Below are 26,738 nucleotides of genomic sequence, written 5' to 3'. Positions count from 1 at the left end.
ATGTCAATTGTTCAAGTCATTTCAATAAGTTTAGTTTAAGAAGAAAAAATAAATAAAATAAAATAAAATAAAATAAGGGGCTGGGCGGTGGCACACCAGGGTAAGTGCACATAGCACTATGTGGAAGGATCCCTTCAAGGTCCCAGGTTCGAGCCTCTACTTCCCTACAGCAGGTCTACAGGTGTCTTACTCTCTCCCTTTCTATCTCTCCCCTCTCAATTTCTCCCTGTCTTATCGAATAAAACAAATAGAGAAAGGAAGGAAGGAAGGAAGGAAGGAAGGAAGGAAGGAAGGAAGGAAGATAGATACATAGAAAGAAAGAAGAGACGTGTGGGGGGGGGTAAAGGTCTTTGGGAGCAGTGGAGCCCCAGCGATCACTCTGGAGGCAAAAAGGAAAAATTGTTAAAGACTGTCTTGTGGTCCGGGAGGTGGCGCAGTGGTAAAGCTTTGGACTCTCAAGCATGAGGTCCTGAGTTTGATCCCCGGCAGCACATGTGCCAGAGTGATGTCTGGTTCTCTCTCTTCCTATCTTTCTCACAAATAAATAAAATATCTTAAAAAAAGAAGAATGTCTTGACTTGGACTTCTAATTCACTGCTGTCTCCGTAATGTTCATTTATTAATCAGATATACATTACATTACATGGCATTCTTGCATTAGGAGAAGTGACCGACCATGAGCGACAATTTAAAAAAATGTCTAAAGATACTGAAATGAAAAGAAGTACCACCACCAAACTGTTGGCAGTGCGGTACATACAAGACACCGAAAAAAGCATTAGAAACAGCAGCAATGGGACGCTTTGTCTTTAATGGGCTAAAAGGATCTACTTATAGACAGCTCCGTGGAGGTGACCACGGGAGAACAGGGTTGTTCCAAAAGATCCTTTATTCAGGCTTTGAGGCGGCTCAGGAAAATAATCCGATTATTACATAAAAACAGTCCTTTCTGACTTCACTGCTTCGCTTACAACCGGTGCACTAGTTGTGCTCAAGGCGCACCTGGTTGAGCGCACATGTTACGATGCGCAAGGCCGCGGGTTCGAGTTCCACCTGCAGGGGGAAAGCTTCGCGAGCGGTGAAGCAGTGCTGCAGGTGTCTATCTCCCCCTACCTTCTCGATTTCTGGCTGTCTCTATCCAATAATAATAATAAAAAAAGATATCACGTGTCCAGGTGGTGGCGCACCTGGTTAAGCGCTCGCATCACAGTGCGCAAGGACCCGGGTTCAAGCCCCTGGTCCCCACCTGGAGGGGGGAAGCTTCACAAGCGGTCTCTGTCTCTCTCCCTCTGTATCTCCACCTCCTCTCTCAACTCCTCTCTGTCTCTATCCAATAAATTATATTAAAAGATATTTACAAACAAACAAACAAACAAACAAGGGGGGCTGACTCCCTCGAGGAAAATACCCACAACTCTGCCATGAGGGCCTCTACATTTCAGAGCGGGAGAGGAGGCTGGTGATGCAACAGCATAACCGACCCGTTGGCGTCCGCTCTGCGCCCCCAAATCCCATTCGCTCCAGCTGGGAGGCAGATGGGCCGCCGGCGCGCAGGCTGGGCGCGTCCATCTCGGCCTCACGGCCGCCCAGCACAGGCCACTCCCGCCGCGGGCGGCCGCTCCAGCCCCCCGTAAACGAAACACCCCCCCACGCTTGGCACATTCGCTCACGACCCCCGCCGCTTCCACCCGCCCGCGCGCCCGAATTAAGCCCTCGAGACCGGGTGGGATGCAGCGCCTACTCCCAACCGACAGGGGGCGCCCGGCGCTGTCGGCAGCATCCCCTCGGCGTCCCGCACGCCCCTCCCTCCCACCCGCCTGCTTGCGTCAGCCGCCACGTGACGCGCCTCCCGGCCCCACCGGCGGGCCAGCGCTCTCTTCTTCCGGAAGTCGCGGCCGTCGGCGCCGGGCCCCTCCCACCAGCGACGACGTCAAACTCCGCTTCTACCACCGCGACGCCTCCGCCTCCAGGCGCGGGGAGGGTTGCCGTCCGGTCGCCGGGAGCCCCCCCCCCCGCTTCCGGACCCCTAGCGAGCCCGAGCGAGCGGTTTTTTGTGTCCGGCGACCGAGTGCGCCGGCGGCGGGCGCGCGTGAGTCGGGGCGGGGAGGCCCGCGGCTGTCCGTCCGGAGCCGCCCCCGCGCAGGCCCGTCCCCCCTCTCCGCCGCCGGCGCCGCACTTGGTTCGGCCGAGACCCGCGACGGTTCCGCCCCCTCCTTCCTTGTCATTGATGTTGTTGTTCTTGTCAGCGCCGCAGCCCCGACCGCCGGGAGCTCGAACCCGAGCCGGGGCCGCCCGGGTGGCGCGGCTGCGGCGGCGGCGGCGGCGGCGGTGGCTGCGGCTGCGGCTGCGGGGGCTGCTGCGGGCGGCGCGGGGGCGGCCGGCGGGCGGCGGGGGCGGCGGCGGCGGGGGCGGGCGGCGGCGGCGGCCGGGCCGGATGGCTCTGTGCGGGCCGGCGGCGGGCGCCGCGTCGCTGCCGAGCGAGCTGGTGGTGCACATCTTCTCCTTCCTGCCGCCGCCCGACCGGCTGCGCGCGTCGGCGTCCTGCTCGCACTGGCGCGAGTGCCTCTTCTACCCGGCGCTGTGGCCGCAGCTGCGGGTCGGCCTGCGCGTGTCGCCGGCCGAGCGGCCCCGGCTCGAGTTCCTCATGCGCAAGTGCGGCTGGTTCGTGCGGGAGCTGCGGGTGGAGCTGGCGGCCGACAACCACCCGGGCGGCGGAGGCGGCGGCGGCGGCGGAGGCGGCGGAGGCGCGGAGCCCGGGGCGCCCGGCGGGGAGGAGCTCGAGGCCCCGCAGCTGGCGGCGCGCTGGCTGGACGTGCTGCGCACCTACCTGGAGCTGGTGCTGTGCGTGCTGCTCAGCATCCGCAACAACAGGTCCGGGACGGAGGCCGGGGGGACGGGGAGCGTTTGGCCGGGCCCCCACCCCTCTGACTGTAGCCGTGTGTTTATCCTACTGCAAAGAAAGCCCATCACGCCAACCTCTTTTTTTTTTTTTTTTTTTTGGTTTAGTTTTTATTTATGTCTTTATTGTTGGCTAGTGACAGAGAAACTGAAAGGGGGAGAGGGAGATAGACGCAGACACAGAGAGGCACCGGCAGCCCAGCTTCACTGCTCGGGAAGCTGCTGTTGTTGTTGTTTTGTTGTTTTTGTTTCCCCTTGCAGGTGGGGACCAGGAGGGGCTCCAACTTGGACTTTCTCTCTCTCCAATCAGAGCACTGAACGCGGGGGATTGAACCTGGGGCATGAGAGTCACTGCATAGCCATCGTGCTATCTACCCCCAGCCCCCCCCCTTAAAAAAAAAAAATCCCCCGCCCTGGTCGGTGATGGAGGAAGGAGGGAGCAGGTTACGCTGCAGGTGTGCTCGCTGCAAAGAGTGTGAAGTGTGTGTGTGTGTGTGTGTGTGTGTGTGTGTGTGTGTGTGTATAGGGGGTGCGGGTTTCAGGGGTCCCGCCGGGCACCCCAGGCTCAGCTGGCCCCCGGGGGGGGGTCACACAGTCGAGCTATGACTGTGCCCGGACACAGCAAAGGCCTGAGCCAGCCAGGGCCCTGGTTTTGCCTTAGGTGTTTTTGTTTTTTTGTTTTACTTCGATATTGCTTCCTTAATTTCTGCTTTCTTTGCTATGTGCAGAAGATGGATAGTTCCGTGATTTTGAACTTAGCTGATAGTATGCACACTTTTAAAAAAAATTTTTTTATGTTCATTGGCTAGAGACAGAAATTGAGAGGGGAGGGGGAGATAGAGAGGGTGAGAGACAGAGACCCCTTGTGAAGCTTTCCCCCTGCAGGTAGGGGCTGGGGGCTTCAACCTGGGTCCTTGTGCACTGTGACATGTGTGCTCAGCCAGGCGCACCACCTCCCGGCCCCCTTGCCTTAGGGTTTTATTGGCCTCCCGGGACTCACTTCTTATGTTTGGAGGAATAGTGTGTCTCTCTCTCAACTGAAGGAAAGAGGTAGAATGAGTGTGCGCCTCTCTAGATAGAGACAGAGGGTAGAGAGGGAGAGAAAGTAGGCGCACCTGTAGATGGATGGATAGAGATGGGAGAGACACAGTACAAAGCTTCCTTCAGGGCGGTGCCGGGCTTGAACCTGGGTCCCACACCTGGGAAAGCAGGACACTGTACAAGGGAGCTGTTTCTCCAGCCAAAACCAGTGGCATCTTCCTCAGTGCTCACTTTTATTTCTCTGAATAGTCTAAGGTTACAATTAACCTGAGTTGAAAGTTCAAAACAGAAGGAGCGATTCACTTAATAGTTTAGCAATTTACAGTTACTTTCACATTCACTCTTACTAGTTTAGTGACCCTGTGAGTTGGCCGCTGTGATTGTCCCTGCTTCATAGAAAGGAGACAGATAGTCAACAGTGTAGGGCCCTTGCACGCTGTCACAGTCCTTCTGCAGTGAACACACGTTAAACATCAGGCACTGGTGTTGAACAGCGCTGAGAGTAGGTCCTGTTTTCAGGCTGAGTCCTGGTTTTATTTATATATGTGTGTAATTTTAAAAGTTCTGTGTCAGCATCGAAAGAGCCTGAATTAAGTATATCCAAGTTGTATCAGAAGCAGAGTGAGCATTCCAGTGGCTCAACAGTTTGGGTTTTCACACCATCATTTCTTTACTTTTTTTTTTTTATTATTATTTATGAGAAAGATAGGAGGAGAGAGAAAGAATCAGACATCACTCTGGCACATGTGCTGCCGGGGATCGAACTCGGGACCTCATGCTTGAGAGTCCAAAGCTTTACCACTGTGCCACCTCCCGGACCACTTCTTTACTTTTTTTATTGTCTTTGTTTTTGTTCTGATTTGTCATTGGGACTTCGTTCCTCCAAGCCAACTTTTTAAAAACATCTTTTAATTTTTTTAAATTATTATTTTTTTGCCTCCATGGTTATTGCTGGGGCTCAGTGTCTGCACTATGAATCCACTGCTCCTGGAGGCTATTTTCTCCCCTTTTGTTGCCCTGGTTGTTTATCGTTGTTCTCATTACTATCTTTGTTGGATAGGACAGAGAGAAATTGAGCGCGGGGGGTGGGAGGGACGACGACAGACACCTGCAGACCTGCTTCACCACTTGTGAAGCTACCCCCCTGCAGGGGGAGAGCCAGGGGCTCAAACTGGGATCCTTACGCCGGTCCTTGTGCTTCATGCCATATGCACTTAGCCCGCTGCGCTACCGCCTGGCCCCCTTATTCATTCTTTTTTACGTTTTTTTATATTTATTTTTATTTATTTATGCCCTTTTGTTGCCCTTGTTTTATTGTTGTAGTTATTATTGTTGTCATTGTTGTTGGATAGGACAGAGAGAAATGGAGAGGGGAGGGGGAAGACAGAGAGGGGGAGAAAAAGACAGACACCTGCAGACCTGCTGCACCGCCTGTGAAGCGACTCCTCTGCAGGTGGGGAGCCAGGGCTTGAACCAGGATCCTTATGCCGGTCCTTGTGCTTAGCGCTACCGCCTGACTCCCCCCTTAATCATTTTTTAATGATAGTCTGAGAGGTGGCTCATTATGAGGTCCTGAGTTCAATACCCAGCAGCACATGTACCAGAGTGATGTCTGGTTCTTTCTCTCGTCCTATCTTTCTTATTAATAAATAAAATCTTGAGAGAGAAAGTGAAAGAAATGGAGAGGGGGGAGAGAAAGAGAGACACAGCAGCCTGCTCCATCACTCATGAAGCTCCCCCCCTGCATGTGGGGGCCAGGGATTTGAACCCTGGGGCCTGGGGCCTGGTAACGTGTATGCCCCTGTCTAGTCCCTCCAGGCCAACCTTTTCCCATAGAGACAGAGACAGGGAGAGAGGGGAAGACAGCAGCACTGACACTTCTCCATTGCTGGAACCTGGGCTGTACTCAAGACTCAGCGAGTCCACCACCCAGGTGAACTATCTCATCAGCCCCATTACTTTGATTGTATATGGCACGAGGGTTCTGTCTTGTTCTAGATCATGCTGGAGATTGCCAGAGTCAAATATATCGCCGGAGGACCTGCTGTTCCCAAAGTTGAAAAAAATTCAGGGTCAGCATGTACTATACTGATAAAAGCAGCTTTGGGGTGAAATCACAGAGAACCAACTAGATATTTCTGTTCTGAGATCAGGTAGCACTTCTGAGCAAATGTGTGTCGTCGTCCCCCCCCCAAAAAAAAAAAAAAAAGTGTGCCTTTGGTCTGAGTAAGAATAGGCTTGACGGTCCTAGCTCCTTTTCAGTGTTGTAATATCTGGTTGTTTGGATTACGCTGTAAGGCTAGTGGTGGGGTATCACATTTTTTATTTTGTTGTTCTCTGACCCTTCCTCATCACTACCACTGTTGCAGCTTTGTTGAGTTGATTATTGGCAAAGTATACTCATCCATTTTAAAAAATATTTTTATTATTATTGGATGGAAAGAAATTGAGGTGAAGCGGAGAGATATGGGGGGGAGGGAGAGAGAGAGCTGCAGTCCTGCTGCCCTGCTTCACCACTTGTGAAGCTTTCCCCCTGAAGCTGGGGACCAGCGGCTTGAACCTGGGTCCTTGCACACTGTAATGTGTGTGCTTAACCAGGTGCACCACCACCTGGCCCCCCTGAACATTTTCTTTACCTCCAAAACAAAACCCTTAAACCTCCCAGCTGTCATCTCCTTGCCTCGGGTCTTCCCCAGCTGGTCTTTTCGTGTCACTGTTGATTTGCCAGCTCAGCGTGTTCTGTATAATGAAATCTTGCAGTATAGGACCTCTGACTGACTTCTTTCATTTGGCATAAAGTTTTCAATGTTCATCCATGTCTAGCACACAATTCTTCAAATGGTGGGTTTCTTTTAATGGATTTTAAAAATAAATTTTATGTATTTGGAAATAAGTCCACCTTTATTTTGAAAAACACCTTGAGATACTCTGGTAATATTACAAGTACTCATGTATGTTAAACACACAAATGAGACTATTATCTTTGTTTTCTTTTAGCATTACTTATTTTGGTAAGAGAAAACCAGAGGAAGAGAGAGCGAGACCACCAGAGCCTTGCTCAGCTCTGGCTGATACCAGGTGGTGCTGGGGATTTAACCTGGGACCTCAGAGCCTCAGGCAAGAGTCTTAAAGAACCACTATGTTGTCTCCCAGCCCCACAGACTAATTATCTTTAAATTTTAACAATTTTGAAAATGTTTGGGACCAGAGGAATAACTCCCCTGGTAGGGTGACTGCCTAGCTGTGCATATGCCTAGGTTCAAGGCTCAGCACCACATGGGCATGCTGCAGCCCTGAGGACAACTCTGGTACTTAGTGTCTCTCTCTCTCTCTCTCTCTCTCTCACCCTCCCCCCTTCCCCTCTCTCTCTCTCCTTAGCGCCCCCCCCCCATGAAAAAGTGACTCAGTTGCATTAAAATCACTCGTGGAATTTCCCCAGCTTACCAAAAGAAAAGTAAGGAAAGACAGTGTTTTAAATCAAGGTGTTTATTCGACAGCTCTGTTAAAGCCTGTTCTTTGCTTTAAACTGTAGAATCAGCTTCATGAAAATCCCAGACGACTTCATGTAGTGCTTTTGGTATTTTTTCTTAAAACCATAAAATGTAATAATTAATGAAAAGACTGAAATTTGGCATCATTCTTTACATTTCTAAGTTGAATTTACAGTGATCTTGCCATTTTTAAATAGGAAAAGGAGTACGAAACCTTTTAAGTCGTAAACTGTGCTTCCTGGCTTTGTGCTTTCTTTATGTAATTCATAAAATTCAGAGCGTTATTTGGTTGTGTCTCAGTTATTTGCTTGTGTCACAGGAAAGAACTAAAATCAACCACCTGAACTGTGGGAAGTTTCCGAGGGTGCTGTTCTGAGAGCATAAGTGGCATTTTGTTTTGCTTGGCTCCTGGGTTTCATGGGCATTTGTACTGTCAGTGATTATAGCCACTCTGCCGATACTCAGGTGATAGGAACAACTGCTAAAGATCAAGAAGGTGCAGAGGCTTCTCATTTGGTAACAGTCTTGTGGGTTTAGAGCTCCCTTCTCTTTAAGAGGGAGCCTGCCCCCTGCCTGCTTGATGAGCAGGAAGAACAGAAAACCACTGGACTGTTCACTGAGCTGTAATTGGTTAAGTATACTAAAAATATATTTCTACTATCTTTATTTGAAATCGAAGGGAGGGGGAGGTAGAGGATAGAGACAGAGATACCTGTGGACCTGCTTCACTGCTCGTGAAGCTTTCCCCCTGCAAGTGGGAATTGGGAGCTTGAACTCAGATCCTTGGGTATTGTAACATGTGCGCTCAGCTCATTGTACCACCACCAAGCCTCCATACAAAAAATGTGTATAGCTTTTTTTGAATGCAATGTCAAACGGAGCAGAGATGAGTACTCCAGCTGGTCAGAGAGATTTTGTTTTAATTTGATTTTCTTGTTAAAATTCTGGGTTGTAACTATGACTACACATATGTAGATGGGCCATTTCATGAACATGCCTGTTTACCTTCTTTTTTTTTTAAAACTTTAAAAAAATTTTTTTTAATTTATTTTCCTTTTTGTTGCCCTTGTTGTCTTTTTGTTGTTGTAGTAGTTATTGTTATTGTTGTTATAGATGTCATCTTTGTTGGCTAGGACAGAGAGAAATGGAGAGAGGAGAGGAAGACAGAGAGGGGGAGAGAAAGACAGACACCTGCAGACCTGCTTCACCGCCTGTGAAGCGACTCCCCTGCAGGTGGGGAGCCGGGGGGCTCGAACCGGGATCCTTATTCAGGTCCTTGCACTTTGCGCCACGTGTGCTTAACCCGCTGTGCCACCGCCCGACTCCCGCCTGTTTACCTTCTTAACAAGTTTATTGATCATAGATTCCAGGCCAGGGACATAGTACAGTGATTATATGCAAGATTTTCTTGCCTGAGCTTCTGAAGTCCCAGGTTCAGTCCCCAGCACACCACATGCCAGAACTTAGTGGTGTTCTGGTCTCACTCTGTCCTCTCTATATCTCATTAAGAATCAAACAGAGCAGCCCAGGAGGTATCACAGTGGATAAACACTGAGCTCTCAAGCTTGAGTTCCAGCATCACGTGTATGCACTCGCAAGCGCTCTCCCCCCCCCTCGTGTTAATGAATAAATCTTTAAAAAGTAATATGAATAGGGGCACTCCTGGTTAAGTGCTCACATCACAGTGCACAAGAACCCAGGTTCAAGCCCATGTCTCCACCTGCCAGGGGAAGCTTCACGAGTGGCAAAGCAGGGCTGCAGTGTGTCTCTCCATCTTTCCCTTTCTATCTCCCCCTCACCTCTCAATTTCTCTCTGTCTTTATCCAATAAAAAAGTAATATAAATTAAATCATACCAATCCCATAGTTTAAGAAAAATTCTTGGATTTCATCTTGTTAATGGACATGCACAATGAAGAAGAGTTTTCCTTACCATTTGTCTAGCAAGATCCAATATCTTATAAGGCCATTTAAAAATATATTTTTAAATAGCTTAAACATTCTTTCAGTGTTTCATGTAACTCTCAAAGTTGACAGGAAATTTCTTGAAGGTGTTGTCTCCACCAACCTTCAGTCTTTTCTTTGTTCATTTTTTAAAAATACTCATGATTGGATAGAGACAGAAATGGAGAGGGGAAGGGCAGATAGGCAGAGAGACACTTGTAGCCCTGCTTTACCATGCATGAAGCTTCACTCCTGCAAGTGGGGACCTGGGAATTTGAGCACTTTAAGGCGTGTGCTTAACCAGGTGCACCACCACCTGGCCCCGGTTTATTTTTATTTATTATTTATTTGGCCCCTGTTTATTTCATCTAATAGGACAAAGAAATGGAGAGGGGAAGGAGATATAGGGAGGGACTGAAAAAGAGAAATACCTGCCGATTGCCTTCTTGCTCATGAAGCTTCCTTGCCTGCGGGTGGGGACTTGGGGCTTGAACCAGGGTCCTTGTACATAGTAATGTCTATGCTTAACCGGTGCATCACTACCCGGCCCCCTCAGCCGTAACTTCTCTTGAAGTAATGTCCCCACTGTAGTATAGCAAACACATATAGTAATCTTGTTTCACTTTTTAAAAAGATGTATTTCTATCACAGAAAGACCAGAGCACCACTCAGCTCTGGCATATGTGATTCCGGGGATCAGACCTTAAACCTCAGAGCACTTCACTTTTAAGAGCTTCCTTTTATTATATGTGTAAAGAAGCTCACCTACAGAGTAGATGTTAGGTTGGGACCCTGGCAGATCTGCACTGCCCTAGAGCACCTGCTTGAGAAGTGAGAAGTTCACACTCAGAAGACACCTTTCCTTGAATCTGACAAGTCCCAGTGGTTCTGTAGGGGTGGCCTCAAGGTCATTGAGAATGAAGGAGAGGAGACTCTAACCTGCCAAAGAAACTGACCTCCTGGGGCAGCAGAGTGATTAGGACATTGTCTAGTCTACATTTGCATCCTTATAATTTGAGAACTGACAGGTACAATATAGAAGTAAAGAATTGTCAAGGCAAAACAAATTTCTGTGTTAAATTACCAAGCAACTTCTGAGTGAAATTATTCTTTAAAAAGTACTACTATTTCAATATGTTAGTTCTGAGGCAGCCTTGGAAAAGTTTATCTAACTTGATCACTTTATAAAGGGTCTAAGCTTTTTCCTTCCAAATTTTGAGAACCTTCTCTGTCCCAGAGTCCTGGTCTGAGACCCAGCACCACAAGCACTGGAACAGTAGTGCTCTCGTTCGCCTTCTCTCTCAGGTGAAACTCTCTCTGTGGCTCAAATGTAATAAATGAAATAAGTGGACTGCTTTAAAATAACTGTAAAAAGACAAGAGTGATGTGACTAATTTTCTGATTTGCACTTGAAGACAGTTGCTCTGGTGGGTGTGCAGTAAATGAACTGTGAGAAGGAGCAGGGTGCAGACTAGTGGGAAGTTCTCACAGTAGCTGGGTAAGAGCCGTGGGTAGCCTGGAATATGGTGGGAAGAGTGGAGATTGAAAGTGAATTGAGTCAAAATATGTTTTGGAAGTAGAGCCATGAGGATTTCCTGCCAGGTTGTAGATAAAAGGAAAAATCAGATTTTTTTTTAAATCTCTATGAGACTCAGTTTTCTTTTCCTTAGTATTATTAAAATCATCTTAGATTAGCATATTAAATATCAATTTTAGATACCATATCTCTTCCATGCAACTTCTAGGATCTGAGAATGATAATTCATAGATAGTAATTGGATTTGTGAAGCAAATCTATGAAGACTTGCTTTTAGTTCATGGGTGCGAATAAAGCTAATAAGGGATACTATTATAGACCAATGCATTCTATCTGTCCTCTTAAAGCTGGACCTGTTCAATATAGCTGCCTCTTCCCAGTATATAAACGTGGCTAATTAAATACAGTTAAAGATTTTCACCGGCCACATTTCAAAGGCTCAATAGCTATTCAATATGTGTGATTAGTGGCTTCTAGATTGAACATCACACACTAGGAACATTTCTGTCATGACAAAGTCCTATTGTCAGGATTTTTCTAAAGTGTTTTAAAAACAGGAGGTCATTCATTAGCATTTGTGAGGGGAGGAAATAACAAAAAATGATATGTGATTATCAGCACCCTAGAGGTTGGACTAAGAATTCACTTGAATTATTCTTGCTTTCATCAGTTAGTTTGTTTCTGTGTCGCTTTGTCTTAGATACAGGGAAGCCGAGAGGGAGAGCGCCAAGCACCCTGCAGTGTGTCGGGTCAGGCTCCTGGCAGAGCAACACACTATCCAAGTGAGCTGTTTGACTGGCCCACTTTCATCAATTCAGAAAAGCAGGGGGAAATGTATCTTATGAACTCCTTTGTGGTCTTGGACAATTTTTCAGCCTTTAAAATAGTTTCCTTTTCTTCCTTTTGTTGGAATGGGGCCTCATGATGTTATCATTCTGGGCCACTTTTTTCATTCACACAGGCTCAAGAGAGGGGAGAGGATCCCATAGCACCTGTGGCTCCTATGCTCAGACTTGGTCTGGTGACAGTACTGCAGTTGTCCTACCTAGTGTGCGCTCTCCAGTCCATCAGACTCCTTAAAGTGTCAAGATCGAATGTTCTCACAGTTAACTCAGGTTCTTGTGAGGACGTTGACTTTACTCTTGAGTGCTGTGGAGAGTCAAAAAAAAAATTGGGGGGACGTAGCAACAGGTGTAGATGTGACTTGGGAAGAGAAGGCAGGACCATAGAAAAAATGGGCAAGTATGTAAACATATCGACAGATAGTCATGGGAATCATACTCAGCCCATATCTGGGACCTTGGGAGAACTACTGCAGTTTCTAGTGAGGGAGCGGGGACACAGAGCTCCAGTGGTGAGAACAGTGTGGATTGATTACCCGTTATCCCATACTTGTGTAAATCACTATTAAATCACTCGTAAAGATTTGGGGTCAAAGAGTGAGGTTGTCTAATGTTGCTGTGTTTCTAAATTCTGCTTCTAAGACACCCCTTCTGTTTCATTGGTTTAATCCCCCCTGTTTAACACTGTATTCTTATTTACATAACCACTGTTAACTAAGCACCGCCCTGCCTCCAGGGCATTGGTTTAACCCCCACTGTTTTGCACGCTTTTTCCTTCTCCCCTCCCCCTATCCTGCGTACATCCTCTTCGGACCTGACTCTTCCGCCTCAGGATCTATAAGGACAGGATTGTGATTAGAGATAGCTTAGATTGCACTGCGCTCCACATGAATAAAGACTGAACTGCGTACCACTCAGCCATGAGTCCCTGGTCGTATCTCTCTCTCCCGCCCACGAAGCTAGCCCGACAATCTAAAATTTAGAGAGGGACACTCTGTCTGCTGCAGGGCAGGAAAAGAAACCCCACGGTGCAGTCAGGTAGGCGAGGGGACAGTCATGTGGCCAGGCTGGGAGCAGTAGGCAGTAGGCAAGAAGAGTCCCGAGATTGGTCTCTAATATTTATTTATTCCCTCTTTTTTGTTGCCCTTTTTTTTTTTATTGTTGTAGTTATTGTTGTCGTCATTGGATAGGACAGGGAGAAACGGAGAGAGGAGGGGAACACAGAGAGGGGGAGAGAAGGACAGACACCTGCAGACCTGCTTCACTGCCTGTGAAGTGACTCCCCTGCAGGTGGGGAGCCGGGGGCTCGAACCGGGATCCTTATGCTGGTCCCTGCGCTTTGTGTCACCTGCACTTAACCCGCTGATACTGGTTTTTGATATTACCTGAAGGCCTTCCACAAGTGGTGAGTACTAGAAATTGCATACAGGTTTTTAATTACATAAAATGGTCGAGCTAACATAACGCCCTTTTAGTTGCTACTCCCAGCATATTTGAAGTCGTCTTCCCGTGATTGTTTTTGACTATTTTGCTTTCCTTTAATCTTAATGATTCACACAGTTATCCCCACCCCCAGAGCATCGTTCAGTTGTGGCTTATAGTTTTGTAGGGGTTTGAACCTGGGACCTCAGAGCCTCATGCATGAGAGTCTGTTTGTATAACCATTATGCTAACTCCCTCCCCCACCTGACTCACGCTCTTTAAGACAAAAGTGCCTGGGGCCCTGAGTACCAGAGTCGCGTGCGCGTGCCTGCATTGCGCTGTCCTGCTCAGACCCGTGTCTGAGCCCTGGCATCCCGCGGCAGGTGCTGTAGTAATGGAGGAGCTGCTAGGGCTGTGCTGCCTTTTTCCCTTTCTCTTTCTGAATGAAAGTGGCTCAGAGAGTCGAAATCCTGTATGTATGAGGGCCTGGTGTCAAGAAAAAAGGAGAGAGAGAACACCTAGGGTTTGGATACCATTTTTTTTTTTTTAAATATGGTTTGTCTTTGGTGTTTGTTTTTTTTTTTTAGTTTTCCCTTTTGTTGCCCTTGTTTTTTATTGTTGTTGTTATTGATGTCCTTGAAGCTTTCCCCCTGCAGGTGGGGACCAGGGGTTTGAACCTGGGTCTTTAAGGTGTGCGCTTAGCGAGGTGTGCTCCCCCTCCCATTATGCTTTTGTTACATGCCTTTCAAGCAAATGCATTGTGGATGTTGTGCCAGAAAAAAACCCTATTTAACTCACTAGCTTACTTGCTTATTCAACAGTAAATAAGTGAACAAATAAACCGAGTAGATAAAAACTCGCATCACAGATTTAATCTTTAGGTGGAAGGACTGTGTGTTACTGGCGTAGTTTCCTGGCCTTGAAATGAAGCATCTGTTTATTGCCATAGTTCGGTAGGTTCTGTTCTAGTGCTGTTGCCTACATATTCTTTCCGGTCTGTTTTTTACCATTTGAAGTAATAATAAGCCACCTGGAGATTATACAGTGTTTCCGTGGATTTACCATATGTTCTGTAATCCAATTTCAACGTGATTTTATTTTTTTTTGGCTTGGCTAAGTTTTAAGGTGAATTGTTTTTCTCTGCACAAGTGGATTTTGATTTTGGATGGAAAAATAAGTACAAATGTTTTTGACAAGTGTTGATCATATACTATAAAATATCCCACATATGACCACATGAGACTATTCAAGGATATATCTTAATCATAAGAGACAGAATATGGGGAGCCAGGTGGTGGCTCACCTGGTTAAGCACTCACTTGACAGTGCACAAGGCCCTGGGTTCAAGCCCCTGGTCCCCACCTGCAGGGGAAAACTTCACAAGTAATGAAGCAGGGCTGCAGGTGTCTCGCTGTCTTTCTCTCTACCTCCCCATCCCTCTCAATCTCTGTATCCAATAATAAATTATATATATATACATATATATACACACACACATAGATATATATTAAAAAAGGGGTAGAATGAGCTAAGTGATAGAACCCCAGTTCTTGGGCTAGGGAGAATGGTTTCAGCATTTGAGAACATAGGACAAGCATGTGTGATAGCCTATGTTCTATCTCTGGCCTGCCACGTGCTAGAGCTCAGTAGTGCCCTCGTGTCTCAATCACTAATTACCTCACCTGTCCCCAGCTTTGATCACTTCTTAATAGGAACAAAAGGATACATTCTATATGCTTTCCACCCATGTTTCAACTTGAATCTGAAACACTGACCCTCAGTTTCAACTGTTCTTTGCATTTAAATTTTTTAAAATATTTATTTAATTTATTTATTCCCTTTTGTTGCCCTTGTTGTTTTATTATTGTAGTTATTATTGTTGTTGTTGGATAGGACAGAGAGAAATGGAGAGAGGAGGGGAAGACAAAGGGGAAGAGAAAGAGAGACACCTGCAGACCCGCTTCCCCACTTGCAAAGCGACTCCCCTGCAGGTGGGAAGTGGGAGCTCAAACCGGGATCCTTACGCAGGTCCTTGTGCTTTGCACCACCTGTGCTTAACCTGCTGCGCTACAGCCTGACTCCCTTAAAAATATTTTTAAAAAATACTTTATTTGACAGAAACAGAGAAATTTAGAGGGAAGAGCTGAAGAGACAGCATAGTTTGCGTTTTGCAATAGACAACTCATGTCTGAGGTTCCGAGGCCAAGGTTCAATCTCCAGCACCACCATAAGCCAGAGCAGAGCATGCTCTGGTCTCTCTCTGCATCGCTGTCTCTCACTGAAATAAAATATTTAAAAAAGAGAAAGAAATTGAGAGAGAAAGGGGAGATAGGAGGAGAAAGAGAAAAATGGAAAATTGAAAGGGAAAGGGTAGAAAGACTTGCAGCACTGCTACACTGCTAATGAAACTTCTCCCCACCCGCTCCACTGCAGGTAGGGACCAAGGGCTTGAACCCAGGTTCTTGGGAATTCTTACTTAACCCAGTCCAGCACAACCTGCCCCCCCAAAAAAACACTTTTTTTTTCTCTTTTTTTCTTTTTTTTTTTTTCCCTCCAGGGTTATTGCTGGGCTCGGTGCCTGCACCATGAATCCACCGCTCCTGGAGGCCATTTTTCCCCCTTTTTGTTGCCCTAGTTGTTGCAGCCTCGTTGCGGTTATTATTGCCATTGTTGACGTTGCTTTGTTGTTGGATAGGACAGAGAGAAATGGAGAGAGGAGGGAAGACAGAGAAGGGGAGAGAAAGATAGACACCTGCAGACCTGCTTCACCGCCTGTGAAGCGACTCCCCTGCAGGTGGGGAGCCGGGGGCTCGAACCGGGATCCTTACACCGGTCCTTGTGCTTTGCGCCATGTGCGCTTAGCCCGCTGCGCCACCGCCCGACTCCCAAAACTTTTTTTTTTTAACTAACTGCAAGCCACTAGCTCAGAAGCCAAGAAGAGTCTCATTAAAAAAAACAGGGAAGAAAAAAGAGAAAGAAAGGAAGGAAGGAAGGAAGGAAGTAGGTAGGTAGGTAGGTAGGGAGTGAGAAGACAGGGCCCAGAGAGGCGCTCACCGCATGGGCAGGCTGTCTACATTCAGTGTGTGTGACCTGGGTTCAAGCCCTGGCACAGTATGGGAGGTGCCATGGCAACAGATGAAAATAACTTAAATTTACTTTTGTAGGAACCTCCAGAAATTTAGTCTTTTTGGAGACATAAGTGTTCTACAACAGCAAGGAACTTTGTCAAACACATACCTCAGCAAGGTGGACCCTGATGGCAAAAAAATTAAACAGTAAGTAATATATTTTGTGGAAAGGGACTTACATTAATCATTTTAATTTTACTGAGACATTGTAAGGCACAATCAAGAGAGTAATAATTTTTGTTTCTAAAAAAATATGTATTGGAAATAGTAAAACTCTGACGTAAGTATCAGGTGGTGTCAGACCCAGTTCAACTTACGTTACAGTGTGCAGGGACCTGGGTTCAAACCCCTGGTCCCACCTGCAGGGGGGGAAGCTTCACGAGTGATGAGGCAGGAATGCCATATCTTCCCTCCCCACAGCCCCCTTACTTGTCAGTTTCTCTATGTCTCTACCCAACAGATTCAATAAATAAAATACTTAAGAAACTTCTTAGATACACTGGCAGTTAGTATATGCTATTCATGTTACAAATCAGACAGTTTGCTGGGTAAATGCTGTCACTACAAATTTTATTTCTCTACTTGCCTTTGCTATGACATAAATTATGTGTCATCAGCTTTTCGACCACATTGATGCAAAATGCCTTCCTTGGATTCGAACATGTTACTGTCTCACGTGGGCATATGCCTATTATATCTGTAAGTGTACTAACAGCTACTCATTATATTCTGATGACATTGTGGACAGTATTACTGTGATTAGATAGAGATTAACTGAGAAAGTGGACCCCAGCTAGACATGCCATTTCATTGTTCATCTTCGAAAGTCACTGTTAACTCAAGACAAATGCTAACAGGTTCGTTGCGGCATGTCTTCCTTACAGAATTCAGCAGCTGTTTGAAGAAATACTCAGTAATAGTAGGCAGCTGAGATGGCTGTCCTGTGGGTTTATGCTGGAAGTAGTGACCCCGACATCACTGTCGTCTCTCTCCAACTCTATTGCTAACACCATGGAGCACCTGAGCTTACTGGACAGCAGTCTTCTGGGCAGCAATACCCTGGTGACTGCAGTCGAACTGGAGCGGTTTGTGAATCTGCGCTCACTTGCCCTAGATTTCTGTGACTTTACAGCTGAGATGGCAAGAGTTTTAACTGATAGCAACCACGTGCCTTTGCAGCGACTCTCTCTCCTGGTCCACAACGTTTCCGTGATGCACAAGTCTCTGGACAACATGCCAAACGATGAGCACTGGGAAGCCTTGTCACGGAAGAGCGCCAGCCTTCGGGTCTATGTAATGGCGTTTGATATCGAGAGTGAAGACATGTTCAAGATTCTGAAACCCAGCATACCGCTTGAGAGGATTCATTTCGACAGCTACGTCACCTGTGTCTCAGGGGCCATTGTCGATCTTATATCCAGGCAGTATGACAAGTTCCTCACTCATTTCATACTAATGAATGATGTGATCGACACGTCTGGCTTTCCAGACCTTAGCGACAACCGAAATGAAGACCCGCTGGTTCTGTTAGCGTGGAGATGCACAAAGCTCGCTCTCATGGCAATTCATGGTAGGTGACTTTTGTTTACTGTAGCTCCCTGTTGCTGTTTGTTACACCTGAAACATTCTCCTCTGTCTTATTAACCTTATTATTAAAACCTTGTTCTTGGAGCGGGCACTAAGGTCCTAGGTTCCGCCAGCAGGGGGGGAAGGGGGGGGAGCGACTCCAACTAGCCCCTCCTTTCTGCATTGTGTAGAGAAAATCTGGCCGAGGTTTTATTTTGGGACTTTTATCTATCCATTTCCATCCCTATTTGATTTTATTTCATCCTGTGCGCTATTAAGTAAACCAATAAACACTTAGCTAACCAACACCACAACTAAACAGTGAGTGCTCTGGTTAAAATAAGAATAAGAAATGATGGCCCTGGAGGTGGCACGGTGAATAAAGCATTGAGCTCTCCAACGTGAGGTCCTGGGTCTAGTCTCTGACATCACATGTGCCAGGGTGATTTTCTGGTATTTTTACCCTTCTCTTTCTTGTTAATAAATAAATCAAATTTTTTGCATGACCATTATGTTATTTACCCATCCCACCTAACATTCTAATTAAAAGGATATCACCAACATGTGTATATGCCAAGAAATCTTATTTATAACAGTTGATAGCGAGCTTGTACACTTTTTTCACCCATTCTTTTATTTGATAGGACAGAGAAATTGAAAGGGAAGGGGAGAGACAGAGACACCTGCAACACTGCTTCACTACTTGTGATGCTTTTCTCCCTGCAGATGGGGGGGTGGTCTTGAACCTTGATCCTTGTACTTGGTAATGTGTACACACAACTGGATATGCAACCACCCAGCCCAAGTTTGTATACTTTTTAAGTTACAAAGATACACCATTTACACATGAAACGTTTAGTTATTTGCTCTCTGGCTTGTCACTTATTTTATTTATTTATTTTTTTTAAATATTTTATTTTATTTATTCCCTTTTGTTGCCCTTGTTTTTTATTGTTGTAGTTATTGTTGTTGTCCTTGTTGGATAGGACAGAGAGAAATGGAGAGAGGAGGGGAAGACAGAGAGGGGGAGAGAAAGAGACACCTGCAGACCTGCTTCACTGCCTATGAAGCGACTCCCCTGCAGGTGGGGAGCCGGGGGCTTGAACCGGGATCCTTACGCCGGTCCTTGCGCTTTGCACCATGTGCCTTAACCCGCTGCGTTACAGCCCGACTCCCATCACTTATTTTTTTAAAGCGTCATATTGATTTTCAGAAAAAAAAAATCTCAAAGTTATCTAAGAAAATATAGTACATATCTGCCTGCAGTACATGTCCCTACCTCTCTCTCTCTTCTCTCCCTCTCTCCTTCACTCTTCACTCTCCCTCTCCCTACTTACCTCCCTCCCTCTCTCTTTTCCCAAGACACTGCTTAGCTCTGGCTTGTGGTATGGAAGATTGAACCTGGAGCTTTGGAGCCTCAGGCATGAAAGTTTTTGCTTGTGAAGGGACTCCCCTGCAGGTGGGGAGCCGGGGGCTCAAACCAGGATCCTTCCGCAGGTCCTTGTGCTTTGCGCCATGTGCGTTTAACCCTCTGAGCCACCACCCGACTCCTGAAAGTTTTTGCATAAGTATTATGCTATCTCCTCAGTCCAGAGATTTTTTTTTTAAAGATTTTATTCATGAGAAAGATAGGAGAGAGAGAAAGAGAGAGAAAGAACCAGATCACTCTGGTACATGTGCTGCCAGGGATTGAACTCAGGACCTCATGCTTGAGAGACCGATGCTTTATCCACTACGCCACCTCCCGGACCATGATTTTTTTTTTTTCTTTTAATAGGAAAAAGAAATAGCAGTGGCCTGGAAGGTGGGGCAGTAGATAAAGCATTGGGCTTTCAAGCATGAGGTACCAGGTTCAGTCCTGTCATCACATATGCTAGTGATACTGTGGTTCTTCTCTCATTAATATATATTTTTTTAAATTTAAAGATATTATTGTGGTCCGGGAGGTGGCGCAGTGGCGCTAAGGCACTAGACTCTCAAGCATGAGGTCCTAAGTTCAGTCCCCAACAGCACATGTACCAGAGTGATGTCTGGTTCTTTTTCCCTCTCTCTCCTATCTTTCTCATTAATAAATAAATAACATTTTTTAAAAAATATATGTTATTTATTGATGAGAGTGAGGAGCAAGGAAACCACGGCATCACTCTGGCACATGCACTGCAGAACCGCAGGCCTTCAATGTGAAGCTGTGGTTCATCCAGTAGAGTGCATAGCAGGCAGGAGGACTTGGGGGTGGGGGGAGTAGTGGCCTCCAGGAGCAGTGGATTCATAGTGCTGGCACTGAGCTCCAGAGTGAGAGCGAGTGAGTGAGCGAGAGAGAGAGAGAGAGAGGGAGAGAATATGAACAGAAAGGGTGGGAGAAAGAGAGACCACAGCACTGAAGCTTCCTTTAGTGCATCAGTGCCGTAAGGGCTGGGCTCAGAGCCAAGGCCCGTGCGTGGCCAAACAGGCCGGTCCCCAAGTGAACTTTGCCTCTTTTCTCTCTTACTGGGGAGATGGGTGGGTTTACAGCACGGTTGCTGCCACACAGCTTGTAAAAGTCCCAAAACACTCACCCCCACCTTCAGTTCTTTCCCAGCATCACGCACCAGGACCCCAACCTTCCAGCCCCTCCCTGCCCATCTTCCCCAGAGTCCTTTGCTTTGGTGCAATACACTAAACCCAGTTCAAGGTTTACTTGGTTTCCCCTTTCTATTCTTGTTTCTGAAATTTTGCGTATGGATGAGATGATCCCATATTCATCTTTCTCTTTCTGGCTGTTCTCACTTATTTTTTTCAAGCTCCGTCAAGATGAGGTGAAGAAGGTGAATTAATTACTCTTCATAGCTGAGTAGTATTCCATTGTGTATATAGACCACAACTTGCTCAGCCACTCATCTGTTGTTGGACACCTGGGTTACTTCCAGGTTTTGGCTATTACAAATTGTGCTACTGTGAACATAGGCGTACACAAGTCTTTCTGGATGAGTGTGTTGGGTTCCTTAGGATAAACCCCCAAGAGAGGAATTGCAGGGTCACAGGGTAGATCCACTTCTAGCTTTCTGAGAGTTCTCCAGACTGCTCTCCACAGGGGTTGGACCCATTGACATTCCCACCAGCAGTGCAGGAGGGTTCCTTTGTCCCCACAGCCTCTCCAACTAAACTATGTTGTTACTTGTTTCTGATGGATGACATTCTCAAGTGAGCTGTTTTGCTGGCCCTGAGGACCTGGGTTAGAGTCCCCAGTTATCACACGTGAGCACCGTGCGCAGCACCAGGGACACTTTCTGAGTGTGGCCTCTCTTTCTCTCTTGATCTTGAATTCATTCTTTTCTTCCTTCCTTCCTTCCTTCCTTCCTTCCTTCCTTCCTTTTTTTTTTTTTTTTTTTTTTAATAAATGTGAGAGTGAAACAGAACATCACTCCAATACATGCAGTCCTGGAGACTGAACTCAGGACTTAATGCTTACAAGACTGACACTATCCACAGTGTCACTTCCCAGACAATTTTTTTTTTAATCTTCATTTATTTATTGGATAGAGACATCCAGAAATAGAGAGGGAGAGAGACGGTGAGACACCTGCAGCCCTGCTTTTTAGCACTCTTGAAGCTTTCTCCCTGCAGGTGGGAACCGGGGGCTCTGAACCTGGGTCCTTGCACATTATAACATGTGCTTAACCAGGTGTACCACCACCCGGCCACCAGACAATTCTATCTAAAGCTTTTACAGGGGAGGAAAAAGTCCACGAATGGCAAAATCATGCAAATGTGAAGCCTCAATGCAAAAACCAAGACAGGTTATTTGAAGATTAAGCCCTTTTTCTTTTTTTAATTTGTGAGACTATATTTTAATAGGAGTGTATATTAACACCATTCCCACCACCAAACGTCTGTGTATCTCCCCACTTCCCCCACAGTGAAGCTGAACATCTACTCTCACCCTCCACCCAGAGATTTTTACTTTTGTGCCCTACTCCAAACTGTCAGATTCTGCTTAGAGTTTCCCTTTCTGTTCTTCTTTCTCAGCTTCTGTTTATGGAATCATCCCATATTCATCTTTGTCTTTCTGGCTTATCTTACTTAACATAATTCCTTCTAGCTCCATCCAAGAAGGGTCAGAGAAGGTTCATTATCCTTAATAGCTGAGTAGTATTCCATTGTGTACATTTATACCACAACTTCCTCAGCCTGTTGGGCACCTGAGTTGCTTCCAGGTTTTAGCTATTACGAATTGTGCTGCTATGAACATAGGTGTACACATACCTTTTGGGGTGGGTATTATGGAGTCCTTAAGATACATCCCTAGGAGAGGAATTACTGGGTCATATGGAAGGTCCATTTCTAGCCTTGTGAGGTTTTCCAGACTGCTCTCCACAAGGGTTGGACCAATTTACATTCCCACCAGCAGTGCAGGAGGGTTCTCATGGGTGAGGTGGTACCTCATTATTGTCTTTATTTGCATTTCTCTGACAGTGACCTGGAACAATTTTTCATATGCTTGTTGGCCTCTTGTATCTCTTCTGTAGTGAATATTCTGTTCATATCCTCTGCCCATTTTTGGATTTTTGTTTTCACAGCTCAGCTCTGGCTTATGGTTAGTGCTGGGGATTAAACTTCAGGACTTCGGAGCCTCGGGCATGAGGGTCTTTTTGCATCATCGTTATGCTATCTGTCCAGCCCAACCCTCTCTCCTTAAAGCTTTTTCCTCCTTTCAAGAAAAAGGATACTGAACTCTTAGGAGAATAATATAGAGGTTCCCAGAGTTTAAGTATTGGGGGTGTGAAAGTCAGGTAAAGGGGCTCTGTTGTGTGGACAGAGGTGGGAACGGCACTCTGATGTTGTACGGGTGAGCCCCTGTACAGTGTCATGTAAACCTGTGATGCTTGAGTAAAGTAAGAGAAATGGAAGTGCAAGGAAATGACTTTGCTTGTCACTTGCTTGTTCTTAAGGCTACACCGTCTGGGCACACAACCTCATCGCCATCGCTCGTCTTCGTGGCTCTGACTTAAAAGTGCTTGAAGTCACAGAAGAAAGCATTGATTTTGACCAAGGTGAACTAGCCGACCAGGATGTGGATCCAGTGCATAACCTTATTGAGCAGGTATCCCTGGGCCTGGGTCACCCTTGGCATGCGGTCATGGACATTGAATCACTCAGTGTCTTCACTGAACCAAATCGTCATTTTTACAGAGAGATGCAAAGCTTCAGCGAAGAACTTTAGTTTTTTTAATGTACAATTCCTGTGGTTACATATGCAAGTAGGGTTCTATTACGTTTTTTTTTTCCCCCAGTAGTGTGAATTAATCCCTTTGTGCTGTGTTTAATCAGTATTAGCTTTATAGAATTATACATGTATATTCTACTTCTTGATCAAAGAACGTAGTCAGGTATTGGTTTAGAAGTTCAGAGTGACATTGTATAGGGCTTTCACGGTTAATGGACTTGTTACCAAACCTTAAGGATATGTCTGAGGTTGCTGGCTAACTATTTTTCACTGAGTTACTCTGCCTTTTTGATGTTTTTATTCCTTCTGTGTCAGAGTTAAGAGCTCAGGAGCCAAACTATTTTTATACATAGATAGGTAGCTGCTCATAGCTGTGGACTTGTATGTGACGTGCTGCATTCATGCTTTCTGGTAACATTTTATTAATTTTGAATCGAAATGAAAGAAGCAGCATATAATATCCCAAATGAGTTATCTTTAACAGAAAAGCCAAGACTTTAACTTTCATGATAGTTGATATCACCAGTTACCATTCTGAAATTTCTATAGCACTAGGTTAGAACTTTGCTTAATCTTTTTTTAATGCATTTACATAAACATGAATACTCAAATTGTTGGATTTTAAAAGAAAATCTATATCTGACATAATTTTATTCATCAATTATAAACTCAAGTTAGCTTTTTAGCCCAGATTTCAAATAGTAGAGGAAGAAAGTGTATCCAGGGTAAAACCTAAGGGAAGATCCAAATAGAGTCATAAACACACATGCTGACACGTGAACATTAGTCGTGAAACCCCTAGCAACAAGTCAGTGGATTTTTCTCTGTCAGCGCGCGTGTCAGCTGCCAAAGAATAGACTTAACTGAAGAAGTGCCCACATGCTGGCAGGGGCCGGCTAACTCTGGCCAGCCAGATACTGCTAGATTGTAATACTAAAGGTCGAATTTCGACCTGTGGTACACAGCTGTGCTGTGGCTCAGTCAGCAACCTCAGAACTCTGAAAAATAAATAAATAAATAAAAAGAAAAAAGAAAAAAAACAAAAAAAAAGAAAAAATGCACCTGTTTCACTGTGAATAGTGAATGTAAAGAAAGGAAAACTGAAAGCTTGTTCTATCACAGGTATGAGCTGCTATGATACATGAAGAACATTCCATGAAGTATGTTTTAAAACCTTGTTATATCTGAGAGGCTTTAAAAGCCGACTTAACTGTTTCAGGGCAACCGCGGTACAGACGTGGTCTCTGTGAGACTTCCACCTGACCCCAGTTTTAAGAGGTACGAATGTTGTGCATTTAATGTTAGGACAGTCTGCAATAATAAAGTCAGTAGCCGACACGGGGCCCAGCAGTGCTGAGACCTGGCTGCTGTGTCATGAGCTTCGGGAACACAATTTATGCAACAATGTCCAGATAGGATTCTATTTATGGAAAAAGTTTCTATGTGTTTTACAAATGGTTTTACCACCTTCTATTAAAATGACCTTTTGACAGGTGTGCACTGTTTTGTCTCCAGTGAGCACATACCATGCGGATTTTATATGTACATCAGTAGTGTGAATCCACTGGCACAGTGTGTGTAAATGCCAGATGTGGTGAGATTTTATCTTATAAATGTGATCAGATAAAATAACTCCTGACAGAAACTGTAAGGAAACCAGCTGAATGTTTGACCTGATGACTGATGCTGTATGGTTTATGTTAAATGTATATTCTTTTAATCAATGAATAAAGCATAAAAAAGTGGTCATTGTAATTATTTTCATATTTATTTATATTTTTAACTAGATGACTGCTCAGCAGTGGTTGATGATGACGGTGGGTAATTGAACCTGGGACTTTGGCACCTCAGATAGGAGAGTCTGTTTGCATAACTGTTACGTTGTCTCCTCACCAAACTATAATCTGTTTTACTGTCTATAAAGCACGGTGATTTTTTTTTTAGTGTCAAATAAATTGCAATCATTATTTTATTGTGTCTAAGCATGTGAGCTTCTATTATACCCTGCTGCAGCAGGACTGAACTTCGTAGGTATACATCATAAAAACTGTTCGGTTGAATAGTTGGAACATTTTAATGTTCCTCTTTTTTTTTTTTCTTTTCTTTTAATGGTTTTTGTTTAGCTCATTTTGACAAAATACAATTTTAAAAGCTTAACAGTGGAGTGATTAGCATAAAATCCTAGAGCATTATACATTTCCAATAAATAATATTAACATGGTAAAAAAAAATCTAAGACTACACAAACCTATTTAAAAAACAAACAATTCCTGAGCTGGGTAAATAGCCCAGGTTTGAGTCCAGCCCCAGACAGGTGCTACAGCACTGGGTGAAGCTAGTGCTGAGTTGTGTCTCGGCCTCTTACCTGAAGGGAAGAGTGGCCCAGAGGCAAAATCATATATGCACAGGACCTCTGACTCCCGTAACTAACCACATAAATACAAAGGCTGGAGAGAGTGTTCACCACATAAGAGTGTGTTGCCATGACAAATGATGGAAAAATTAAAAAGCATGTAAGAAAATTAGAAATACTATATAATTGGAACAAATAGAGAACTAGCCAAAATGTGTCATCATTTGCCATATTGATAAATGAAAAGAAAGCAGTAAGAAAATTATTAATTTCAACTTGATGTTTAAAAACATTCTGTCTGGAGCAGGCCGGCAGCGTAGTGGGTTAAACGCAGGTGGCGCGAAGCACAAGGACCAGCGTAAGGATCCCGGTTCGAGCCCCAGCTCCCCACCTGCAGGGGGGTCACTTCACAGGCGGTGAAGCAGGTCTGCAGGTGTCTGTCTTTCTCTCCCCTTCTGTCTTTCCCTCCTCTCTCCATTTCTCTCTGTCCTAACAGCGATGACATCAATAACTACAACAACAATAAAAAACAAGGGCAACAAAAGGGAATAAATAAAAAAATTAAAAAAACATTGTCTGCATCACCTAGAAATAATGACACTGACATTTATAGAGGAGGCATGAACTTGAAAGATGACGTGATCTGCTAATATTTAAATGGGGGCATAAATGTTCGTTTATTTTCAAATGCTGGATCAATTATGGAACAAAAGAAGACAAGCTGTGCTGTAATCATTAGTAACCGTGAAAATAGGAATGTATATCTGAGAGAAATAGTGAGCTATCTCCCAGCCCCAAAAACTTACTTTCCCGCTAACACAGCTATATTCTGCAACCCCCAAAGTATTTGAAACTAGTGCAGATGAAGTTTTCTGTCTTCGCCTGCTCTCACCCAGTGTTGGCCCTGGCCACTGATTTTGCTTTGATAGTTGCGTCCATTCACACTACTGCATTTGATTGCCTCCTCCAGCATCTCCCTCTGCAGCCTGAAGCCACCCATACCTGCCCTTTTCTGTACCTGGGCACACAAATTTTTTACTTATTTGATATGTCCTACATAAGCCCTATCCTTTTTTTCACTCTCAAAAGTTTTAAAACACTATGCAATGATGCTTTTATATTCCTCACTCTGTGTGTGTTCGGTCATCCTGGGAGTTTGACTGCTGTGTGCCAACTTTTTCAGATAGGGAGAGAGATAACCTGGAAAAGCAGGTGACATCCCAGGTAACCTGCTATGTCACTAGTCCTTCAGCTGAAACTTCATTTCAGTGGCTCAGTTTCACATGGAGTCTTACTGTCACTCAGCCATTTTTT

At 45.4% G+C, this 26,738-nt stretch overlaps 1 protein-coding gene across 1 annotated transcript; it reads left to right on the top strand.

The window, feature by feature from the left end:
- Positions 1 to 1,908: 1,908 nt before the first annotated feature.
- Positions 1,909 to 24,816, top strand: FBXO33 (F-box protein 33). Its single transcript, XM_060175471.1, has 4 exons — positions 1,909 to 2,871; positions 16,339 to 16,449; positions 17,187 to 17,872; positions 22,797 to 24,816. Exons 1-4 carry the CDS (start codon positions 2,228 to 2,230, stop codon positions 23,066 to 23,068), a joined length of 1,713 nt encoding a protein of 570 aa, XP_060031454.1. The 5' UTR covers positions 1,909 to 2,227; the 3' UTR covers positions 23,069 to 24,816.
- The last annotated feature ends 1,922 nt before the right edge of the window (positions 24,817 to 26,738 follow it).

This window comes from Erinaceus europaeus, chromosome 16 (genome assembly GCF_950295315.1).
Source record: "Erinaceus europaeus chromosome 16, mEriEur2.1, whole genome shotgun sequence".
In the NCBI taxonomy this organism is placed as follows: Eukaryota; Metazoa; Chordata; class Mammalia; order Eulipotyphla; family Erinaceidae; genus Erinaceus; species Erinaceus europaeus.
Note: the sequence above shows the minus strand (reverse complement) of the source record. Positions and strands in the feature narration are given on the sequence as shown.

Excerpts from the sequence above, each read along its gene's own strand:
- FBXO33 (XM_060175471.1), top strand. The coding sequence starts at position 2,228 with ATGTTGTTGTTCTTGTCAGCGCCGCAGCCCCGACCGCCGGGAGCTCGA. Across the intron at positions 16,450-17,186 it reads GATGGCAAAAAAATTAAACA|AATTCAGCAGCTGTTTGAAG; the intron begins GTAAGTAATATA and ends TCTTCCTTACAG. Across the intron at positions 17,873-22,796 it reads CGCTCTCATGGCAATTCATG|GCTACACCGTCTGGGCACAC; the intron begins GTAGGTGACTTT and ends CTTGTTCTTAAG.